Source organism: Syngnathus scovelli, chromosome 1 (assembly GCF_024217435.2).
Source record: "Syngnathus scovelli strain Florida chromosome 1, RoL_Ssco_1.2, whole genome shotgun sequence".
NCBI classification, from domain to species: domain Eukaryota; kingdom Metazoa; phylum Chordata; class Actinopteri; order Syngnathiformes; family Syngnathidae; genus Syngnathus; species Syngnathus scovelli.
The window spans coordinates 6,008,994-6,030,995 of record NC_090847.1 but is presented as its reverse complement, the minus strand read 5'-3'; the positions used below and the strand labels follow the sequence as shown (position 1 = coordinate 6,030,995).

The 22,002-nt window shown below is 42.7% G+C and overlaps 1 protein-coding gene across 2 annotated transcripts; it reads left to right on the top strand.

Moving 5' to 3' along the window:
- The first annotated feature begins 82 nt into the window (after positions 1-82).
- abcb7 (ATP-binding cassette, sub-family B (MDR/TAP), member 7) lies at positions 83-21,217 on the top strand. Of its 2 annotated transcripts, none has more exons than XM_049746956.1 (16): positions 83-232; positions 3,714-3,797; positions 3,877-3,954; positions 5,434-5,553; positions 8,262-8,394; positions 9,890-10,158; positions 10,795-10,883; positions 11,340-11,427; positions 13,793-13,967; positions 14,100-14,257; positions 15,979-16,142; positions 16,238-16,367; positions 16,693-16,864; positions 17,615-17,718; positions 18,127-18,234; positions 19,932-21,217. In XM_049746956.1, exons 1-16 carry the CDS (start codon positions 83-85, stop codon positions 20,148-20,150), a joined length of 2,241 nt encoding a protein of 746 aa, XP_049602913.1. In that variant the 3' UTR covers positions 20,151-21,217. The 2 variants fall into 2 exon arrangements, with proteins under 2 accessions (XP_049602913.1, XP_049602919.1); XM_049746962.2 differs by lacking the exon at positions 19,932-21,217 and adding an exon at positions 19,426-19,912.
- Positions 21,218-22,002: the final 785 nt, after the last annotated feature.

The following is a 22,002-nucleotide window of genomic DNA, read 5'->3' as shown; positions in this document are numbered from 1 at the left end:
CTTTGACACGAGTGACAGGCGATGACCTAAACGGAAATGACGTAGCCGGCGCGCACGCCCCGCCTCCTCTCACACTTGCAACATGGCGCCACTGTTGGTGTCACTGAAATGCGGCTTACACTTTCACAGAAGAAAACTGGCAATTATCCTTCAAAAAACTAGGTCCTACCACGCTTGGAGTAAAGGTCAAAGCGAGAATGAGACGAAGTGCTCGCGCCAACCTTCTTACCTGGTAAGTTCAACGAGGAGTTAGACAGGACATGGTGCTTTTTGGGGTGACAGTCAACACACAAGGACAGAGCTGGACACAAGTGGTCAAATGTCCTCAATTGTTACATTTGAGTTAAACTAACGAAGTGTTATTGTAGTATTCTCACGTGGGTGTTCTATGCGGCTGATGTCATGCAAACCCCACATGCGTTTGTATAATCACTGCTAGCTAGGTGCTAACTTAGATCTCCAGTAGTTGGATGTTTCCAAGTTGTAACTTCTCTTCAACTCAATGTTCTATGCGATTTTTTGTATGGCAACTGAATTACTGTATGGGTCGTGAAATGGTCTTCGTTTCTTTAGTTGGTCAAATCTTGTCCTAGGGGTCTTGCATCACGTGTCAGAGAGCGACAAGAAGTCAGTAAATGTTAGATAAGCGTGTTTGTCCCACCCAGTGGTATATTGACATCTAAGTATTTTCTGCTGACGTCATTGTGTATGAGCTGTAAACTCCACGGTTAAACGAATGAATAGAATAACATAAAAAGATTGAGACATTTCAAAAGTGAAAGTTGAAGACATCCATTTTCAGTTTTGATATGACACGCAGTTTCGAAATGATGCTTGGGTTTCCACTGCAAGTCACTTGCATGTCTATATACTTAATTTTGCTTCTGAACACTTCATTTTGTGTTTTTAAAACACTTTTGTATTGCTGAAACTTTATTAACCTAATTTCCACTGACAATATCCACGTAAATAGTATGCTTATTTCTGACTATTAAATATTGCATATGTTATTCAATATTCAATTTGCTCTTCTCTTACAAGGACCCTAACAGCAAAATTAACAATGAGTGTTTAATCCATTATTCACTTTTTTTTTTTTTGCGACAAATACTGAAACATTGCATGATGCAGACAAGGTGAAATTAAGATAACAAGTAAAGGTTATATTTATAGTTTCATCTTGAAATTACACTTGAAAGTCAAATACTGTATCTCTTACTTTTTGGGAGTACTGTAGTGTATTTACTACATTTTCAGTTTATAATGTATTGTCAGGGTTTACATTGTACTTCTTTCTCTACATTACATAGATAGATAGATACCGTAATTGCCGGACTATAAACCGCACCGGATTATAAACCGCACCAGCTAAAATTCAGGGATATTTCTTTTTTTTTTTTCTTACATAAGCCGCACCGGACTATAAGCCGCACTTGCACACGAGTTTTTTACAAAGAAAGACAGTACATAGAAAGCCTTTTTAACATTTTAATAACATACTTAACAAACATTGCCTGTGACGCAGCAGTAGTACCGCAGCAACGCGGAAGTGTGCACGCGAGTTATTAGCAAAGAAAGACTGGACACAGAAAGTTTTTTTTAAAGCTTTAATAACATACCTTAACATTTCTTTCCAAACACTGCCTGTGACGCGGCAGTAATACCACAACAACACGGAATTAACACAGCAAAGTCACTGAGACGCGGCGGTAATAACGGCGGTTACACAGCAGCAACACGGTAGCACAGCACGAACAGGGCTGGTTAAAAAAAACATACCAGTAAAAGTGCAAAAAGAGCCGTCTTCTGTGCACTGAAACCAAGTCTTCCTCCTTAGTGTCCGATTGGAATAGCGTTAGATATCCTTCGCCTCACACTTTCTCAGTCTCTCTTTCGTCGTCGGTTTTATGCATTTCTTCGAGTGTGAAGAGGTTCTGTTCATGCTAATCTTATTCATGCACGAAGCGCTACATTATATTAAACTAGCGAGCGACACGTATAGCTTAAAAGCGGCATCATATTCATTTATTTTATCCCCCATAATGACGGTTTGTGTATAAATGCTTCCTGTCTTTGTGTGAATGTGGGTGTGTGCGTGATGCGCGAGACGATCACGTCTTCTTCGGCGCATTATCTCTTCTTCGTCTGTCTCGCTCTTGCTTCCTGCTAGAGCGCCCCCTGGAGAGCGGAGGCCGTAAAAATCCATAAGTACGCTCCAGAGTAGACACAAGATAATGTCATCAACATCGACTGCCTTTGGCTTAAAAGCTGCATCATATGCATTTATTTTGTCCCCCATGATGACGGTTTGTGTATAAAGGCTTCCTTTCAGTAATATCCGTCTTGATCGCGTGATGCGCGAAATGTAAACAAAAACTAGCACGTCTGCTTCGGCGCATTATCTCTTCTTCGCCTGTCTCGCTCTTGCTTCCGGCTAGAGCGCCCCCTGGAGACCGGAGGCCGTAAAAATCCATAAGTACGCCGCGCCGCCGTTTAAGGTTCAAAGTAACCTTCTGAATAAAATGCATTAAAAGTTCACATTCATTACAACCTGTTTTTGGTGAGCAAAATGTCAGAAGAATTGAATTTAAATGCTGATTGATTGGGTTTTAATACAATGCAGATTACTTCACTGGTTTCTTTTATATCAAACAACTTGTTTGATATAAAAGAAACCAGTGAAGTGATTAAAAAAAGGAAAAACAAGATGAACTTAGTACAATTACAATGCAGATTGTCCAAACAGCGCCACTGCTTTGTTTAATCTCTGAGTGATATGGCAGAGTAAGAGAAAGGGTTTAGAGCACAGTTGTCAAACTCAAGGCCCGGGGGCCAGATACGGCCCGCCACATCATTCTATGTGGCCCGCGAAGACAAATTGTGCATCAAATTCGTGTGTCATTACTAGAATTGCAAATTGTCTTCACTTTTAATAATAGCTTTTTTTAAAAATATTTGACCAGTTTTTACTCGTCTGATTTGAAAACGAGTTATTTGTCAGTTTGTTTTGTAGCTTTTACTGTATATAATAGTGTTAAGAGTAAAAGTGATCAAGTCATCACAAAAATCACGAAAACAAATATTATATAAGCCGCACCTGACTATAAGCCGCAGGGTCCAAAATTTTGGAAAAAAGTCGCGGCTTATAGTCCGGCAATTACGATAGATAGATAGATAGATAGATAGATAGATAGATAGATAGATAGATAGATAGATAGATAGATAGATAGATAGATAGATAGATTATTGATCCCCGGGGCAAATTCAGGAGCCAGCAGTTAGATACAGAAACACATAGATAAACAGACAATATAGCTTAATATTAATAAACAACAAATAGATAAAAATAAATTATAAATAAATAGGTCAAATAAATAGATTAATAATTAATGGTTAAACAATAAACAGTACAGTATTGTTAAAATATTAAAATATATGCATAATTGGCGTGCATTGCATGTGCATTGCATTGTAAAATCTGTTAAGACAAAAATAAAAATTTACTCAACTTCTGAAAATTGTAAAACGGAAGCAATCAAAAGGAATTTTCTTGCTTTCAAGATCCCACAAAATGTACATAAGTGGCTTTATAGTGATTAGCGCAAGGCTTTTAGTAATCTGTGAACTGTCAGAATGAAATAACAAATTGAGCACACACAGTGGGGAGCCGTAATACAAATTTATGATCAGTGCATTTACATTTTGTGTTTCAGCTTAGTACCCTGCCACACTCACGAACAATCACATGGAATACAAAAACAAATGAAGGCTGTCGCCGCATTTTGGAGGCAGCAAACGTAAGTAGACATGCAACGTACTTCCAGATCTAAGTGCTGTGAATATATCAGATTCATTCTAATGGCAAAAGTTTCGCAGCATTTGCAGGTGACAGACAAACGAACATGCTGGCACGGGAATGCCGGAGGACGCCTCAATGCAGACCCCAAAAATGTGGTGAGCACTTTTGTTGTTCAGTGTTTGTGCAAGCAAATCACAGATGGACTGATAGGGAAAAGTAATGGAGGGGTCCACTAAAAATAAGATATTTAAGAAAAATAATGACATAATGGTTTTATGTGGCTCGGCGGGGCACTGGGTAGCACGTCCGCCTCACAGTTAGGACGGTGCGGGTTCGATTGCACCTCCGGCCCTCCCTGTGTGGAGTTTGCATGTTCTCCCCGGGCCCGCGTGGGTTTTCTCCGGACACTCCGGTTGGTAGGCCGATTGAAGACTCCAAATTGTCCCGAGGTGTGAGTGCGAGTGCGAATGGTTGTTTGTCTCTGTGTGCCCTGCGATTGGCTGGCAACCGGTTCAGGGTGTCCCCCGCCTACTGCCCGATGACGGCTGGGATAGGCTCCAGCACACCCACGACCCCGTGGGGACTAAGCGGTTCAGAAAATGGATGGATGGATGGATGGGTTTTAAGGAAAGAGCACAAAAATACACAAACTTTTAGCAGATGTTCACCTTTTACTTTTCTCGTCACAAGAGAATTTTGACCTGTTCAAAAGCCTTGAATGGACCACGAGAACGCAACATTTATTGCTTTCAAAAACACTCACAATTACTCGCCAGTCAGTGGAATAGGGTCTTTGGCATAAAGCTACCTTGTCAAGTGGATACTCATATCTCAAAGCATTATTTATTTAAACAGATAGTATACGTATATTTAAAACAAATACACTCATTAACTTTTAAGCACATTAAAGATCATTATGGATAACACTGTAAAACCACCCAACATTGATGATCGTTTTCTTTCCACACACTGAATTAAGCAGATTTAAAGCACCAATCACCCGAGCCCCATTTTGTATCACACAAAGCTTCGCAATTGCAGTAAATGTTAACTCCCTCTATGCAGTGTCGCGTATTACTTAATTGAATTGGAATCAAAGGCAGATGTTGCGAACAAGGTCGTGCAATTTGGGGCTGTACCACGGCGCATCCATATTGAATGGATTAGAGGAATTAGTGCATCAACTTTGGCCTGCAAGAGTCCCTGTGGCAGGTGTGCGCTAGAGTGCTGGTAAATAGACATGCTGGCAGCAGCGGGCGCCCCACCGTCAGATGGGATGACAGCACAGGTGTCTCCGGGGACTTGTCGTGTCAGGCTGGATCTTCAGCTCTGCTTGGTGATTCTTTGAGAAGCCCCAGGGGCCCCCTGTAGACATTTGGTAGGCCATGTGAAATAGTCTATGACACCCAATGTATGTCAGAGTTAACATTCTTAACTGTCTTCTGAGTAATATAAAGAAGAAATAAAATAATAAAAAGTCAAACTATTCCCACTCTGCAGGTTCCACTATACAGTGTTGAAGTCTTGCAAATGTGAATTTATTTGAATTGAATCTAATGCATTTTGTGTTATCTTGAGAGTAAGCTTTTTGCTCGTTTTCAATCTAAATGAAAGCTTGCTTTTGTTGTCTACAGCTGAAAGAAGTCAACACAACTACCATCCTGTCCGCCATGCTGACTTACGTGTGGCCCAAGGACAGACCTGACTTGCGGGCCCGTGTTACCATCTCTCTGGGCCTGCTAGCTGCAGCCAAGGTATTAGGCCAAGACTATTCCGTTTCTATGATAAATATCAGATCATCATATACGTTGACTTGACTTGTTGCCTTGGCATGCCACTTTGGCTTTATGGTAGCTGAAAAGTTTAACGTTCGAAAATTGCACCTGTTGGAGTTTTTCTTGCATTCTGCTGTGCACTTCTTTTATTTCTACACTCCAAAAGTGATGCGCCTTTGAGACTTCAGTACATGTAATATTTATGTCAGGTGAAGTGTTGCAATCAGACAAAACATTTTCTTGATATTAAAGACAGTACTGGCTGGTGGAAGTTGAAAAGTGCTCTAAAGTCTCCCACCAAAGGGCATTACAGTAAAATGTTGCTTTCTGGTAATAAAAGCTTCACCGTTAAAAATTCAAGGCTAGAACTAAAGTGCTACTCGTCACCCGTATCCTGGCAGAGAGCAGCTTACTTGTGTGTGCGCACTAAAATACAAGCACGGAAACGTAGTTTTATTTTTGTCATTGCCATGTAATTTTCCCAGTTAATTAGAGTTGTCTTTTTTTAATCAATCATTTTCACTCTAATTTGTTCCTTGGATTTTTGTGACGTCGTCTCATCTTACTGTAGGTAGACCGCACGTGTGCAAGTCAAAATGAAACATAGTGCCAGTCGTCAGTGTAATATATGTCCGGAAATGCTCACCTTGTAAAACACAAATTTACAGCTGCCTAATAGGCTCATCCTCTGAGCACGGCTCCCTCTAGTGTGTGTTTTAGAGGCGACATCATCCAACCTTTCTTATTGATTTCCTGCTTTGGTGCAGGTCTCCCCAATTCCTCATGGAAGCGTCATCTGCGTGGAGGATGTTTTTCTATCTGCTGAATTATCTAGTGACAAACCAGTAGGTTCAACAAAGTAGCTACATTTTACAACCTTGTAATGATCCAAAGTCAAAGTCAAAGTCAGCTTTATTGTCAATTTCTCCACATGCCAAAGACACACAAAGAAACCGAAATTTCGTTCCCCCCCTATCCCACGGTGACAAGACATGGCTCACAACAGACAAACAAGTAAACAAGTATAACAAACGCGTGCTGAATAAATAATGAATAAATAACACAACAATAAATAAATAAATAAATAAGAGGAGCAGAAAAAAAGGAGCAAGTGCGCGTACAGCAGACATTCCCGAAAATAGCGCAACAGTGCCGCACGCTACGCAGAAGGGGGTAGCGAGTTCAGGGCCCTAACAGCCTGGAGAAAGAAGCTGTTGGCGAGTCTGGTGGTGCGGGAGCGCAGGCTCCTGTACCTCTTCCCAGAGGGCAGAAGGTCAAACAAAGAGTGAGCCGGGTGACTCACATCTCTGGCAATCGAGGTTGCCTTGCGGGCGAGATGGGAGGTGTAAATGTCCTTCAGGGAGGGGAGCGAAGCACCAATAATCTTACCAGCCGTATTCACTATGCGCTGCAGGGCCTTCAAGTTCTGTTCAGTGCAGTTACCACCCCAGACAGCGATGCAACTGGTGAGGACGCTCTCAATGGTGCCACGGTAGAATGTAGAAAGGACTGCCTGAGGAGCACATGCACGCCTGAGCTTCCGCAGGAAGTACAGGCGGCGCTGAGCTTTCTTTGCCAGTGACGAGGTGTTTGCGGACCAGGAGAGGTCCTCACTGATGTGCACCCCCAGGAACTTGGTGCAGCTCACCCTCTCCATCACAGCACCGTCGATGATCAGCGGCAGGTGTGTTGTGTGACCCTTCCGGAAGTCAACAATGATTTCCTTGGTCTTATTGACGTTCAGCAGGAGGTTGTTGTCCCTGCACCACGTGGTCAGAAGGTCAACTTCCGACCTGTACCGAGTCTCGTCGCCCTTCGTGATGAGACCCACCAGAGAGTTAGTAGATTAGTGATGTGGTGTTTAATATGTGACATGGATTTTCTGATTGATTTATATTTCTAAAAGGCAGGACTATTAATGCCAGAGTACAGTGCCCATGTCAAGTGTACAAATTGCGAACCCTGTTGTTGATAGCTTTCTTTCTTCATCGCTTGTGTCCGTTTGTAGGCTATGTGAACAATTGAGTCTATTTAGGGCTAAGTGTATGTATCTTATTTTCTTTACTGTACTGATATTCTGTTATATTTTGTTGATATTCGTGCAGCATTTGATGAGAGAAAATCCAAGAAACAAGGCAGAATGGAGAGAGGGTCTTGCTGCGTTTCTCCTGTATTCTCTGGCTGCCCTAATGTATCACAAAGTGCTCAGGTTGACTCAGACAGCTGTCCCTGTGCTTTTAATTAGCCCTAATACCCAATTCACTTCCATTAGCTGGAAATACCAGCCAGCACAGGAGCAGAGGCAGTCAGGGAACATTCACGGACATGCACGGACGATGCGTGTAAAGCTTCCAAGTGCATGTTGGAAAATAAATCTGGTTTTAGCTTTTTAAAACCTCCCAAATGGAGACTGCTGTACAAATGGGCACAGGAGTTCTTTCACTGGACATTGACAATTCTGTCAATTGAATAGAATTAAATATATTTTTGGGAACCGTACCTTGAATATCAGACTCGCATTAAGTGCGAGTCTACTATTCAAATAAATATTTGAGTGGGGGGAATCTACTGTGCGACCGGACCCCCTCGATACATCTGATTGGGTTTACTACTTAGGACCACAGAGTTGTTTTTGTTTTCCTCATTTTGAGACTCACTTCCCTCCTCCTTGCTCTTTGCCTTCCCAGATCACCAATGTGACGGTGCCCTTCATGTTTAAGTATGCAGTGGACGAGCTTAACCAGATGTCGGGACACATGCTGAACCTGAGTGATGGGGCAAGCACTGTGGCTACCATGGCAACGGCCATGCTGATTGGCTGTGAGTTCCGCACTTTTGTTGCACTAGCAGTGTGCCGTGCTCATCAGAGGGGACTATGGGACTGCCTATTATCTCCAGGCTGACCTTTCCCGACACACTCGCATCAATGCAGCTGCACAAGCCCTGCCTTATCCTCCTTTTATTGACATTATGCGCTTTTATTATACGTTTGAGTTCATCTATTTTAATCCGCACATATTTCCTGACAACTTTTCAATGTGGCAATCGGTCCTTTCAAGGTGAACAGGGAGGCATTCATATTTTTCTAAAGCAGACTTAGATATTCTGATTTATCTCATAGTGGGTTTCTGACGAAGGCCAGGTATGTTTTTTTTCCCCCCCATCTTTTTTTCTCTCTGCATTCCGTTTGTATACCTCATTTCTTATTGCCCGAATCGTCTCGTCCACCAAAGAGGAGTCCGAGGTGAGGTGGAGGTTTAGTCAGAAGTTCATTTCTAATTAGATTAGGTTTTTTTGTGTCTGAGGTGCTAATGAGAAGCATAAATGCATCAGGAAAATAGTGACCGGACAGCTCAGTGGCCTAGTAGTAGAGTGTCCGCCCTGAGACTGGAAGGTTGTGGGTTCAAACCCCGGCCGGGTCATACCAAAGACTATAAAAATGGGACCCATTGCCTCCCTGCTTGGCACTCAGCATTAAGGGTTGGAATTGGGGGGTTAGATCACCAAATGATTCCCGAGCGCGGCACCGCTGCTGCTCACTGCTCCCCTCTCCCCCAGGGGATGGATTAAAATCAAATGGGGATGGGTTAAATGCAGAGGACAAATTTCACCACACCCAGATGTGTGTGTGACGATGATCATTGGGTTTTTTCTTTTCTTTTTTTTTTTCTACCGTAAGTCTCCGTGTTTGAGATCAGCTTGAATACACTTAGCCCTGTAGCCACTTATTTTAATGAGCCCACTTAGATCTTGCTCAGTAGTGCTTGGTGAATAATTGCAGCACACGGACAGGACTCCAGACGGGATAAAAAAGGATGACAAGGAAGAATGTACAATATGCTCTTTGAGAATGGAATTGTATTCTTTGCACCCTTTTTGCACTGCTCTGTGGAGGGGTGTGTAGTTTGGCTGAAGTGGTAGCCCTGTGCTCATCCTACCTTGTCAGATGTTTTTGTTGTTTTGTTCATTTGATGAGCATTCCTATTTAACGCCGCATTACTGCCCCACGAAGACCGGCAGACAGAGCAATTACTGCCTCACTCTCGTCCCATAAGACAAGCAATGTATCCTCAGCGAAATCACGTCAAGATGACCAGGTGTCATTCAAAGTCGGACTAATATTAATTTGTAACTGACCCCAGCCAAATTGTGTGTGTTTGTGTGTGTGTGTCTGTGTGTGTGTGTGTGTGTGTACTGTACTGTATCGTACTGTACGTATATATAATATACTATAATGTACTGTATATAAAGCCCAGCCCGGTTTCATTCTTCTCAGCGTCAGGTGTGTAATTTCCTTTGTCCTGCCCTGTCCCAGATGGTTTGTCGCGGGCCTGCGCAGCCCTCTTCAACGAGCTTCGGAATATGGTGTTTGGCAAAGTGGCCCAGAGCTCTATTCGACGCATCGCCAAAAATGTCTTCCTCCACTTGCACAATCTGGATCTGGGCTTCCATCTCAGCCGCCAGACGGGAGCACTATCCAAGGCCATCGACCGTGGCACCCGAGGCATCTCATTTGTCCTTAGTGCCCTCATCTTCAATCTGGGCCCCACAGTCTTTGAGATGGGACTTGTGAGCGCCATTCTGGTAAGATCTGTTTTGGGATCTTTCCTCATGGTGTTTGAAAAGTTGAAGGCTCTGAAAAGCAAAAGCTTCTCACAGTTTTCAGTCTGTGTGGTCCCGTTATTATTTCAATACCCAGCATCTTACATCACCTTGGCACATTTCACAGCAGAACGTCAGGATATTAATTCCAGAATGTCTCATTTTCATTAGATGAATCCCCAGTTTCTTTGGGTGGGCAACCCGGAGCCCATTAGCATCGATGTAGAATCCCCAAGCTTTGTTGCAGCCTAATGTCCTCCTGTAGTGTATGCCTACCCGCAAGCACACGCACACACTGGCACTAAAACATCTGCTAGTCTGTAGCTTTGCCTTATTATTCCACCCCGGACCATAATGTCAGCTAGCATGTAATGAAGACAGACTTCATTGCCCACATGGCCACAGCATTAGCACGATTAGTAGTTCTTGTCGTTTCCCCTCCATTTGTGACACCCTATTTCGTTGCGAAGTGGCCACAAACTCACTTTTGACACGCGTGCCGGAGCACGGTAGGCTGACGTGCTTGCTTGACTTTGTGTCATGGGGCTGTTAAGTTGCAAGTGATAAAATATATATATATTTTTTGTCTCTCCCTCTACCTGCTTTTGTCCTGTGCAGTTCTACAAGTGTGGTGGAGAGTTCACGGCCGTGGCCTTGGGTACATTATCCACATACACCCTTTTCACCATTCTCGTGACGCAGTGGAGGTAACATTTAGCCCGTCCATCTTCAATTTGCTCATTTATAACGTGCAGACAGTAGAGCACAGGTGTCAAACTCAAGGCCCGGGGGCCAGATACGGCCCACCACATCATTTTATGTAGCCCACGAAGACAAGTTGTGCATCAAATTCATGTGTCATTACTAGAATTGCAAATTGTCTTCACTTTTAATAACATCTTTTTTTTTTTAAATATTTGACCAGTTTTTACTCGTCTGATTTGAAAACGAGTTATTTGTCAGTTTGTTTTGTAGCTTTTACTGTATATAATATGAGGTGCTCATACATTTATTTGGGTTGACAGTCACAATGGCCCTCCGAAAGAAGCTATGACTACAATGCAGCCCGTGAAAAAAATTAGTTTGACACCCCTGCAGTTGAGACTCGCTACTGTCGGCACTTATCGGCAAACGTGCGCCAAAGTGCTTGTTTCTGTGCACAGGACTCGTTTCCGCATAGAAATGAACAAAGCAGACAACGAAGCAGGCAACGCAGCTATCGACTCTCTTCTTAACTATGAGACTGTTAAGGTGAGATCACATAGGCACGTACACATTCCCGCACACCTCTATACTTCAAACCCTATTTTCAGTTCATCCTCATTGCGCCCCCCTCCTTCATTTTTCATTCCTGTCTTTTGCTTCCTTTCACTTGAGTCAGGAACTATATGACTAATGATACAATCAATATCGAATAACACTGGTTCTTTCTTTTCTCTTTCAAACCTACAATACCAAGTACTGTTATTAAGAGTAACACTGAATTAAAAGGTAACAATTTGTGTCCTTAAAAAAACAATCAATATGTGCACTGTACTCAATATGTGTTAGTACAGATATACAGTTGCACAAACATTTTATTTACACATCATGTCAGAAAGATGGGGCTCAATGGTTTATTCTAACCATTCATTTTAATAGGTGGAAGGACAATTCATGCAGTTTTCCTGTTCAGAGTTTGAAAATGTAATCTCATGTTCCATAAATGCCATCAGTCACATCTTAATTCAAGTGTTATGCAAAGGCACCAAGTAGTAGCTTGGCCTAGATCAATTGAGGGACTTCACATATGATTGGCCTCAGACTTTCAAAATTTCAATTGACCTTAATTCTGCCCAACACGTCAGTATAATCTATCTAATCTGTATGTGATTGTGCACTGATTAGTAATGGCACTCCAGTAAAGCAGGGACATTCAAATACACATTTAAAGGACCATAGTATATATTTTTTTCTCCATTGAATCAAAAGCCCATGTATATAGTAGGTCAGTCAGGCTACGTGCTATAAGAGTGTAATAGTCAAAAGAAAACATTTCTTTAAGACAACAATACCATGGATCCGAAACAAATTTATCAGGTGAGGGTTGAGAACACTTTTGTTTGTAGCCTACAAACACTTAAGAATGAAAGTAATGCACACATACTGCAATAAATATTATTTTTGTCCTATAATTCCGCAGCTTTGTTTTCTCTCAGTATGTGCCTGTGCACCCGTGTAAGATGTCTTTTCTAAGACAGAAAGAATAATGGTTACGTGAGCCCAAAGATAAATGTCAGTACTGAAATCAGTACACTTAGAAATGATTACTAGAATGCTGTTAAGTTGGCAACCTTTACACAGTTGACAGAGCACTTTCAGCACTAAGGTCTTCTGTTATTATTACAATAAGCTACAAAATGCAAAGATATTAAAATTATATCACCTTGTAGAAAATGATAATGATGAAAATAGTCAGTGTAAATTGTTTCTATCTATAAACCCTTATTTCTCTAAAAACTCACCATTTTATTAGACTCAGATTTCTTGCACCTTGCTCCATTTTAAACCTCATTCGCTGCATCTTTGTTGCATTTGTACATTTGTACACACACAAACAAATGACCTCTCGAGCAGGCTCCAAGGGATTTTTGTTCATTGCTCCGGATATATTTTGCCACCTATGTTATTTCCTTTGCTTAATTTACATTCTGTTTTCCTTTTACATGTTGTTCTGTTATTTTGTATCATCTGTGTCAATGTGGCCGAATTTAGCATCTCTCTGAGCTGTGAGTGCATACATAATTAGATCTCCACCCACTCAGAAATCCGTTCCACTTTCACAAAGGGCTCAATGAGGAACCTGAACAGGGTGCCTTCCTTGCGCAGCTTCTGTTTGTTTGTCGTGTGCTACATTTTCCTCTCGATCAGGTCCCCTGCCTTCGCCTTTCCATATTGTATGGCACGTCCGTAGCCACACAGTCGGTAGCGAAAGAAGCAAATCCGCCCACTTTGCCCAAGCAGAAAAACACGAGGGCAACTAAACAAATGCAATGTTTGTCAGTTAGTGGGTAATTGGCGGTGGAGTGGTAGAGGGAGCTTGTTATGGTTGGAGTTTTATTTGCTGCCTTTAAGCAACGTGCGTGGAGCCGATTCATGAGGCTTTCCTCTCAAGTGATAGCTGTATGGCTTCATCAAAATTAGTGCCGCTCTTGTGATTCAGCAGTTAAGCGCTTCTCTGGCGGCAGACGTTAAGATGCCATCCACCGAGTTTGACAGAAATGATTGTATGCTGTCCTTCCACCACAACTTGAAGAGCATGTCTTTAGAGTTATTCCACACAAGCTTAATCTTTAGCTGACTATAAGTTTTGTTCTGTTAATGTACTGATTTTCATTTCAATGCCAAGGATGTGAAGATACAGTCATGAAGTGTTTTGGTTCTAGGCCAACCGAGACTCAGATTCCACTCGGAGAACGGATACACTCTTGATGTGGGTTGTACTCGAGTATCTGTCTGACATTTCCTTAACCTCCAACCCCAGCCACATTTTGTGCTTTGTGCTCAATGTACACGTTCTTTTCATTGTATGTCTCCCAAGTCATTCCCGTCTCCATCGCTTTGTTTTTCACGCCAGTACTTCAACAACGAGAATTATGAAGCCCAAAGGTACGACGGCTTCCTGAAGAGCTACGAGTCGTCCTCTTTAAAAACCACATCCACGCTCGCAATGCTCAACTTTGGCCAGAGTGCCATCTTCAGTGTCGGCCTCACCGGTATCATGGTGCTGGCAAGCAAGGGAATTGCAGCAGGTGATTGTCACCGTATTTCTACTTCATTTGTTTGCGTCACATATTTTGCTGGCCATGCTGTTTTTACACTAGTTTATGATATTCATTATGAGAACATCCTTGATATGTTTTTGCGTTGCTGCTGGCTTGTAGGTACGATGACAGTGGGTGACCTGGTGATGGTGAACGGCCTGCTCTTCCAGCTCTCCCTCCCTCTAAACTTCCTGGGCACCGTGTACAGAGAGACGCGGCAGGCGCTTATAGACATGAACACGCTTTTCACACTGCTCAGTATTGACACCAAGATCAAGGTAACGTCAGTGGCAGCCCGACATTAATTTCTTCACATTGTTGAGATCATTGCAAGAGCATTTTATGTGTTCCCCTTTGATATTCTGACAAAGTCTCAGCTTTTATGGAGCGAAACTAAATACTGTATAGAAAAGCCTGGCGATACGAGATGAGAAAAGAAAACTTTTGAAATCGTTTTTTTTTTTGTTACAGTCACAGTGTTACTAATATCTATTTTTAATCCATCTGTTCATCATTTTCAGTAGCGCTTAACGTAACAAGGGTCGTTCTTGAGTCAGTTGCAGGGCTCACGTACACAAATGTTTACTTCTGAGGACAATTTAAAGCTTTTGATGAACTCAACTCAACTCAACTGTATGAGAACAACCATTGTTGCAAAATACTGTCCATTAAGCAAAAATAAGTCATGCAACAAATGGTTAAAACAATAAATGTTTGTTAAACAGGACATCTTATGATAAATTGTTAGGTTAACAGTAAAATCTGACCTCATCGTTTCGTCACCAGACATTTGTGAAATTCAATCGGGAGCCCTTTTATTGTCATAAAATCAAATGATAGTTTTGCATGTATTTGTGCAACACACCCAGTGGAAAGATGCTGGATAAACTTGGACACTGATCTTGAAAGTTCTTCAGAAGTACTTACATTTGATTTCAGAAAAGCTGTCGAGAGCCCGCAGTCTCTCCCCGCTTGCCTTTCAGCAACCACGCCACGTCGTGGGTGCACTTAAAATACATAGTCGGATGTTTACTGTTTATAAACTGTCAATGCAGATTTGATTTGAACAAACCCGCCCTTTGTTTCTCCTTCCGAAGTGGCTGTCAGTTATTTTTATGAGCTGTCCTGACAGCCCATCTCGTGCTTGAAGGGTCCACTTAAGTGCAAATGTGTGTCTGCTGCCTGGCACTCTCAGCGCGATTGAGGTGTCCCGTCTGTAATTGCGGCAGTAATCATGATTCTTATTTTTTATTTTTTATCTTCCATCCACTCATCAGTACTGCTCTCATTTGTGTTTCCCCGGAGAATGGTGCAGCCCAGCAGGCCATTGTTGACTGAACACATTATGCATTCTTTTCAGCATTTGCATTATGTACTTAAACTAATCCACCCCACCCCTTTAACGAATCCGCCAAACAAATGATTTTGCCCTTCCTGCATGCGGGAGCGGTGAAGTTGTAATATGTTTGTTTTAATGGACCGTGAGTTGTTTGTATTAATTGGCAGAGCCGGGTTGTGCTGTCACTCATGTTATATAGGCAATCTATCTAGCGAGGGGCTCGACCCTTTGGAAGGTTTTCCAACTTAAAAGAAGCCAGGAAGAGCGTTTCTGCTCTCTGCCTTAGCTACAGGCTTTTTGGTTATTATGTTGCTATTAGTTTGTGCAGAACAGGCTTTCAGTCTTGGCGTAAGGACGGGGCTTTATTGGCTACTGACCTTGGCTTTATCTCAGCGTCATACTGAGAGCTGAGCCCATTGTGTAACTAAGGTTTTTGTACGTATTGATCAGTCAGTCGAGAGTGAAGATGAAAAATCTGTCTATTTTTTTTTAAGTACCACTTAAATCCTCTTTTGATACTCCTTCTTTTCCACCATATCCATCTTCACAAGGTGTTGCGCTTGAGTCGTCCGTCCGTCTGTCCTTGCACTGTCCTAATGTGTGTGTCAGTGGTTGTAATTTCATCTTTTTCCGTTTCATTGTCTGTTAACTTTGCTGCAGGAGAAAGATCTAGCCCCCCCATTAAGCATCACACCACAAGAGTCCACCATTCGCTTCGAGGATGTTTATTTTGAGTACCTGGAAGGGCAGAAAGTCCTGAATGGGGTGACCTTCGAGGTACCTGCTGGGAAGAAGGTAGCCATAGTCGGTGGCAGCGGCTCCGGGTAAGTCGCCAGCAGTACACCCGCGCCAAGGTCTCGCAATTGTCTCCACCTTCTGGCATCAATAGAGTGTAAGATTATCATATCTCTGCTTTCAGGAAGAGCACGATAATGCGGCTGTTGTTCCGCTTCTATGAGCCCCAGCGGGGGAACATCTACATCGGTGGGCAAAACATCCGAGACGTCAGCCTCGAGAGTTTGAGGAAGGCCTTAGGGGTCGTACCGCAGGTCTGCGATGCAATTCGATAGGGCAAAATGATTCACCGACATCTACTTAAGTTTTATGCACGTTCGTATTTTATTTCTTTTGTGTGTGTTAACATTCAACAACAGCGTGTAAAAAGAGTTAAAATTCCATTTAGCTTTCTCTGCAATGTGCTCACAAGATAATCTGAACAGATGGTTCAATGTTTTTTTCATTCGCATACTACTCTTTCTCCCTCCTACCTTCGTCTTTGTATCTACAGCGCTCTGCTCTCGCTGCTGCAGCAGTACTGCTATTCTCTCTGAAGCTCACCCCCCCCCCCCCCCCCTCCGTCCTTTGTGTTGTCAGGATGCTGTTCTGTTCCACAACACCATCTACTACAACCTGCAGTACGGGAACATCAACGCCACACCGGAGGATGTTTACCAAGTAGCTCGTCTGGCAGGCATCCATGATGCCATCCTCAGGATGCCACATGGTTATGACACCCAAGTTGGGGAAAGAGGCCTAAAGCTGTCAGGTTGGTAGCACTTAAATGACTTTAAAATATGATCGTCATTGAAAAAAACAAACTAGAAATACTCGGTATATAACGTTCTACTTTTTTACTTTTTTAAAATGTGCGACTAAAACGGTGCCTGATGATGCACAGAAAATAGCCTAGCATGAGTCACCCAGTGAAATAGTTCACCAATCATGCTTGGCTAGAACCTAATTGTTTCTTTTAAATATATTAAAACAAGACATTTTGTACAGTTTGATTTTTGGTGGAAACATTTGGATGTAGGGAAGGCATGCTTGAATTTGGTGCGGAAGAACTTGAGCCCTGACCTCAACCATTGTGATGAACTCACATTGCATATTTGATTTTCAGCCCATGTTCACTTGTCAAGAATTGTTACATTAATCTTAGTTTTTCATGTTGGTATAAGCTGATGTCACTCAGGGTTTCAAACTTTTTCTCTGAAATTCCCCGCAGCTGGCGCCGTTTTATAATGTTTCTAAAAGCCGCTCGCATTCAAAAGGCCACACGCGGCTTGTATGTAACAAAGGCTGAGTCAGACGTAGCCAAAGTCTCCTACTGATTTTTTTTCACAATTAAATAAAAGTCCTCTTGTATTCGTCTAGCATAATTGTTGCCGCGGTGCATTTTCGCTCTGCTTGAGGTGATTATCCGATGAGGGCAGGGGGAGACCTTTCGCTCATAATTTCGTACCTACCCGCTGAGGTCTGTTTGCATTGTTTCCTGATGTCCATTGTTTCGTTTCAGGCGGGGAGAAACAGCGTGTGGCCATCGCCCGTGCAATACTGAAGAATCCGCCTATTCTGCTGTATGACGAGGCCACGTCATCTCTGGACTCCATCACTGAGGAGGTGCGGGCATATTTATTTAACAGAACAAACATCCAGTTGGTCACCTGCCAAAGGTGCACATGATAATTCCGCATCTCCCCCCCTGCCTTCACACATTGCTGCACATATTCCCCTCTTGCCACCTGCCTCTGTTTCTGTCTCCTTAAGCTCCAGCTCAGCTTAAACCTCCTCCGTCTTTGTAAATGTTACATTTAATGAGGAAATTCAACACGCCCTTTCTGCTTTTCAGAAGCATGGTAGAGCGTGTTAATGATGACTTCCTTTTGATATAAGTGGGTTCCTCAATTAACAATGGAAACAATTGCAGTGAGAAGCACACGAGAGATGACTTGTGTCTTTTCAGTCATGTTTGAAGATTTTGGTTTCAACACGAGGAAAAACAAAAAAAGAATGCCGGCTCTTTTTCAGAACATCCTGAGCGCAATGAAAGAGATGGTGAAAGACAGGACCTCTGTGTTCATCGCTCATAGGCTTTCCACTGTTGTAGACGCCGACGAGATCATTGTTCTTAATGAGGTACGTAACACGCTCTTCATTTTACAGTACATTGTGTTTCTTGTCAGATTGGTTATTTCTGCTGAATCAAAAGTTTAAAAGTAAAATTACAGGGCCTGCCACGAAAAATCTGCGAGTCATCCCGCGAAAGGTTCGAATTTCCTGAAAATGCCACAGGGTGGCAGTAAGACATGGCTGTGTCCCAAGTGAATTTATACGACATTTATACGACAAGGTGGCGCTAAAGCAATACTTTTATATTAGATAAGGCTTTGACCAGAGTACAAAAATACGTATCTGATTTCTAGCAGTGAATAACTAGGGAGAGAAAAAAAAACTCAATCAATTGCAAATATGCCGGGGTACACTTTACGTGTTTGTTTTTAATGGCCAGTCCAATTAGCACGTTTTGCAGGATGATCTGCACTCAAATCACCTTTTGTTTATTATCACTGCCAAACAGTTTGTTTTGGACAGTTATTATATTCCACCAGTCTATCAAATATTAAATGTGAATTCATTGTGAAGTGCTTTGACGATCTTAACATGTGGGAAAAGTGCTATACAAGTGAAAAAACATTTTGAGGAGGTACCACATCAACACGCAACCTGCTGTGCAGCACTGAGAGTGACTGTATACTGCCAGAAAGCAAGAAGAGGTAGCGAAGGTCTCCAATGGATCTCCAGTAAAAGTCTCGTTCAAACAGATCAGAGAGAATATACATATGTGTTTCTGCTTTGCCATTAGATGAAATGGTTCAAATATATTATTTCTAATTTTCCTTTACAGTAACCTTGAAGTTGCAAATGTACAGTTTGAAGCGAGGAAGCGTTGCCGTTTATTTAGAGAACTGTACTTGCGGAAGTCACCGCCTTGTTTTCAAAAGTGATGTTATGCATCACACATTTCTCTGACAGCGGAAATGTGAATAGATACTAAGGACGGCTGTAAAAGTGTTATAATAAGATTTTCAGAGCGGTTCACACTGTAAACACAAACACGAGTACTCTGTGATGTGGTCAATGGCATGTGACAGGTGAGAAGACATGTAAAGGCCGTCCTTTGAATCACTTGCCGTCTTAAAAGAGCATCGCTGCGAAACCGATCAGCAGTCAATTGACATTTTCCACCGGCGCTCCCAATGCTGATGAAAGAGGCTCGTTTTGAACCGCTCCCAGTGAGCATGTGCGCTTCTGTGTTCCCTGAGTCAGATGGCGGGGATCAGAGGGTCGTGGCGAGGAGGCATGTTTGGTGTGTGATGTCACCATGGAGTTTCCAGGTGTCGCTGGCAGAGGACCGCCCGGGGTGCTCATTAAAAAGCACGCTAGCACTAGCACGCTCGTCTCGGGGCTCACTAAAGTTAATACCGACACCTCTGCACACTCATGGGAGCTGGGGGGAAGGGGGCGCCTTCATTTGTGTTGGACTGTGTGGGTGGTGTGCGTACGTGCGCGCGTCCTTGTGTGCGTCCTTGTGTGTATGTTTGTGAGTCAGTGTTTTTGTGCGAGAAAGGCAACAGTTGTTCAGGAGGCGTGAGGGATCCTACAGGGGGGAGCTGGCTCACTGCACTGTGTGTGGTCAGTGTTGGTGCTCATGAAGAGATTGTTATTAAGTCAGCTCATTATGACACCTTCCTTGGTAGAACTGAGTGCGTTTGCAGACATTTTGATTTGGCTTCTTTCTTTTTTTTTTTTTTTTTTTTGTCCTGGCGGGACAGGGTAAAGTGAAAGAGCACGGCAACCACCAAACGCTCCTCTGCACACCTGGCAGTTTGTACGCCGACCTGTGGAACACCCAGAACAGCAAAATCCTAAGCAACAACAAGAGCTCCAGCCGGCCGGCGCCCGAGCGCCTCTCCCAGAAGGAGGAGGAGAGGAAGAAACTGCAGGAGGAGATCCTCAACAGTGTGAAGGGCTGTGGGAACTGCTCCTGCTGAGAGAAGCTGCCACCTCCAAGTCTCGTCACCATCTCCACACAGATGGCCCATGCTGGAGTCACCAGTCTGTGTGGTATTTGAGGAAGGAGGGCGTTGGGGGATGCGGCCCCAATATATATCCCAGCCAAACCCCATGGTGCAGCCTTGCTTCCTTTTCCTCCGTCTTCTCCTTCTCAACTGAATAAAGCCTCTCGCCGGCCAAGTTGAGGAAGAGCTGAACAGACACTGGATGGCATCCAGAGCTTCTATATGTCACTTTCCTCAGTCAAGAGAAAGAGACCTTGTAAATCACATACGTGCACGCTAGACATCTGCTAGACAACATGGTCACATCCGCTTCCCTGTCTTAGCTTTGCATCCATTGGGCTTTATAATGACATCTTCCTTCACACTGGAAACGGAGGAGATATCGCGTAATGATGTCCATAGGCTTCATGAGACACACTTTATATGGCTTGATCTGAAAGATCGTTTTTAAGGTTAATTTGAACCCGAATGGCTTTTTAAAATACGTGCGAGCGTGTATATATTTCCGTAATTCTGACTTTCCCCGAGGTTCAGTCGTAATATACATTTCCGCTTGAAATGTCACAGACTTGAGTAAAATGTTAAGTTCTTCAGATTGTCCCCATTAACGCTTCAACTATAGGTGAATGTTTGGAGTCACGCGCAGACAAAACTGTCTCCCGAGTGAATTAGCAGAATGTCAACGGTGCGTCTGTAAAAAAAATAACAGCAGGAATGGCGAGAAGCGTCTAATGAATGATAATGCTTTTCACCGCAGAGTTGAGCCACGTTGCGAGGGTTCCTCTGGGAACATTTTACAGTAGTATCGTCGAGCCGACGCAGCAGCTATTGTGTCGACATTCGCCTTTGTTAGTTTAACAGCAGCTAATTGGACATATTGATCAGAGAGCATTGAAGGTTTTGCGTCAATATTAATTTTTAAAAACTGACATGTATGTCCTCATTTTCAGAGGGCTGCTTTGTTTTTGTGATACGCACACTTTGTTTCAATCCCTGCTGGTATTGTTTCTATTAATAAAATGAAATGATTGTCTTCTATACACCCATCGTGTGACTGATTTCTTGCACAGTGTGATGACAATAATGATGAATAAATACTGCCTGGTAGGTCTTTAGGAAATAAGTTATATTTTTGATTTGTGTTTTGCAATTGGCACAGTTGTAGTTTTCTCTTTTGTGTTAAGAAAAGGAAAAAAAATCATCTTTCAAGGTAATGACTTAAATCAACAAAATATTGTTGAAAACATGCCAAGACTGAGTACTACTTTTATACCAATATTTCTTCAGCACTAATAGAAATAAAGAACCGAGTGAATGTTATAACAAGACAGAGACACATTTGATACATTGATTGATTGATTGGATTTGGTGCAAGGTCTGTAATCCTCACAGTCAGTAGATTTTTCTTTAATAATTGAAAGTAAAAAAAGTAACATTCAAGTAAAATGTCAGCCCAAGCGTGATGAGCCCTCCGCCACCTCACGGCGAATGAAAGTCAACTTTGATAAAGTCTCTCTTTAAAGGAAATCAAGTGCATGATTACTGTCTGGATGGCTCTCCTTTCAAGCATTAGATGTCCAGGCACATGAGTTGATGGTAATGGCGTCCTTCTAATACAAGCCAGGAAGAGGTTATGAGACACTTCATTAGCAACTCCCAATAGTGGCTGCCCCTTAAAGGTGACTCACTAATTATTCAGTGAACATCATTCACTGTGATCTGCTCAGGTTTGTGTTTGATTTGCTCAAGGACATAACGCAGCTAAGCGTTGACGTTGAGCCAGTTTGTCGGCGTGGTGGCCCTTGCATTCTAGTTTCGTGCAAAA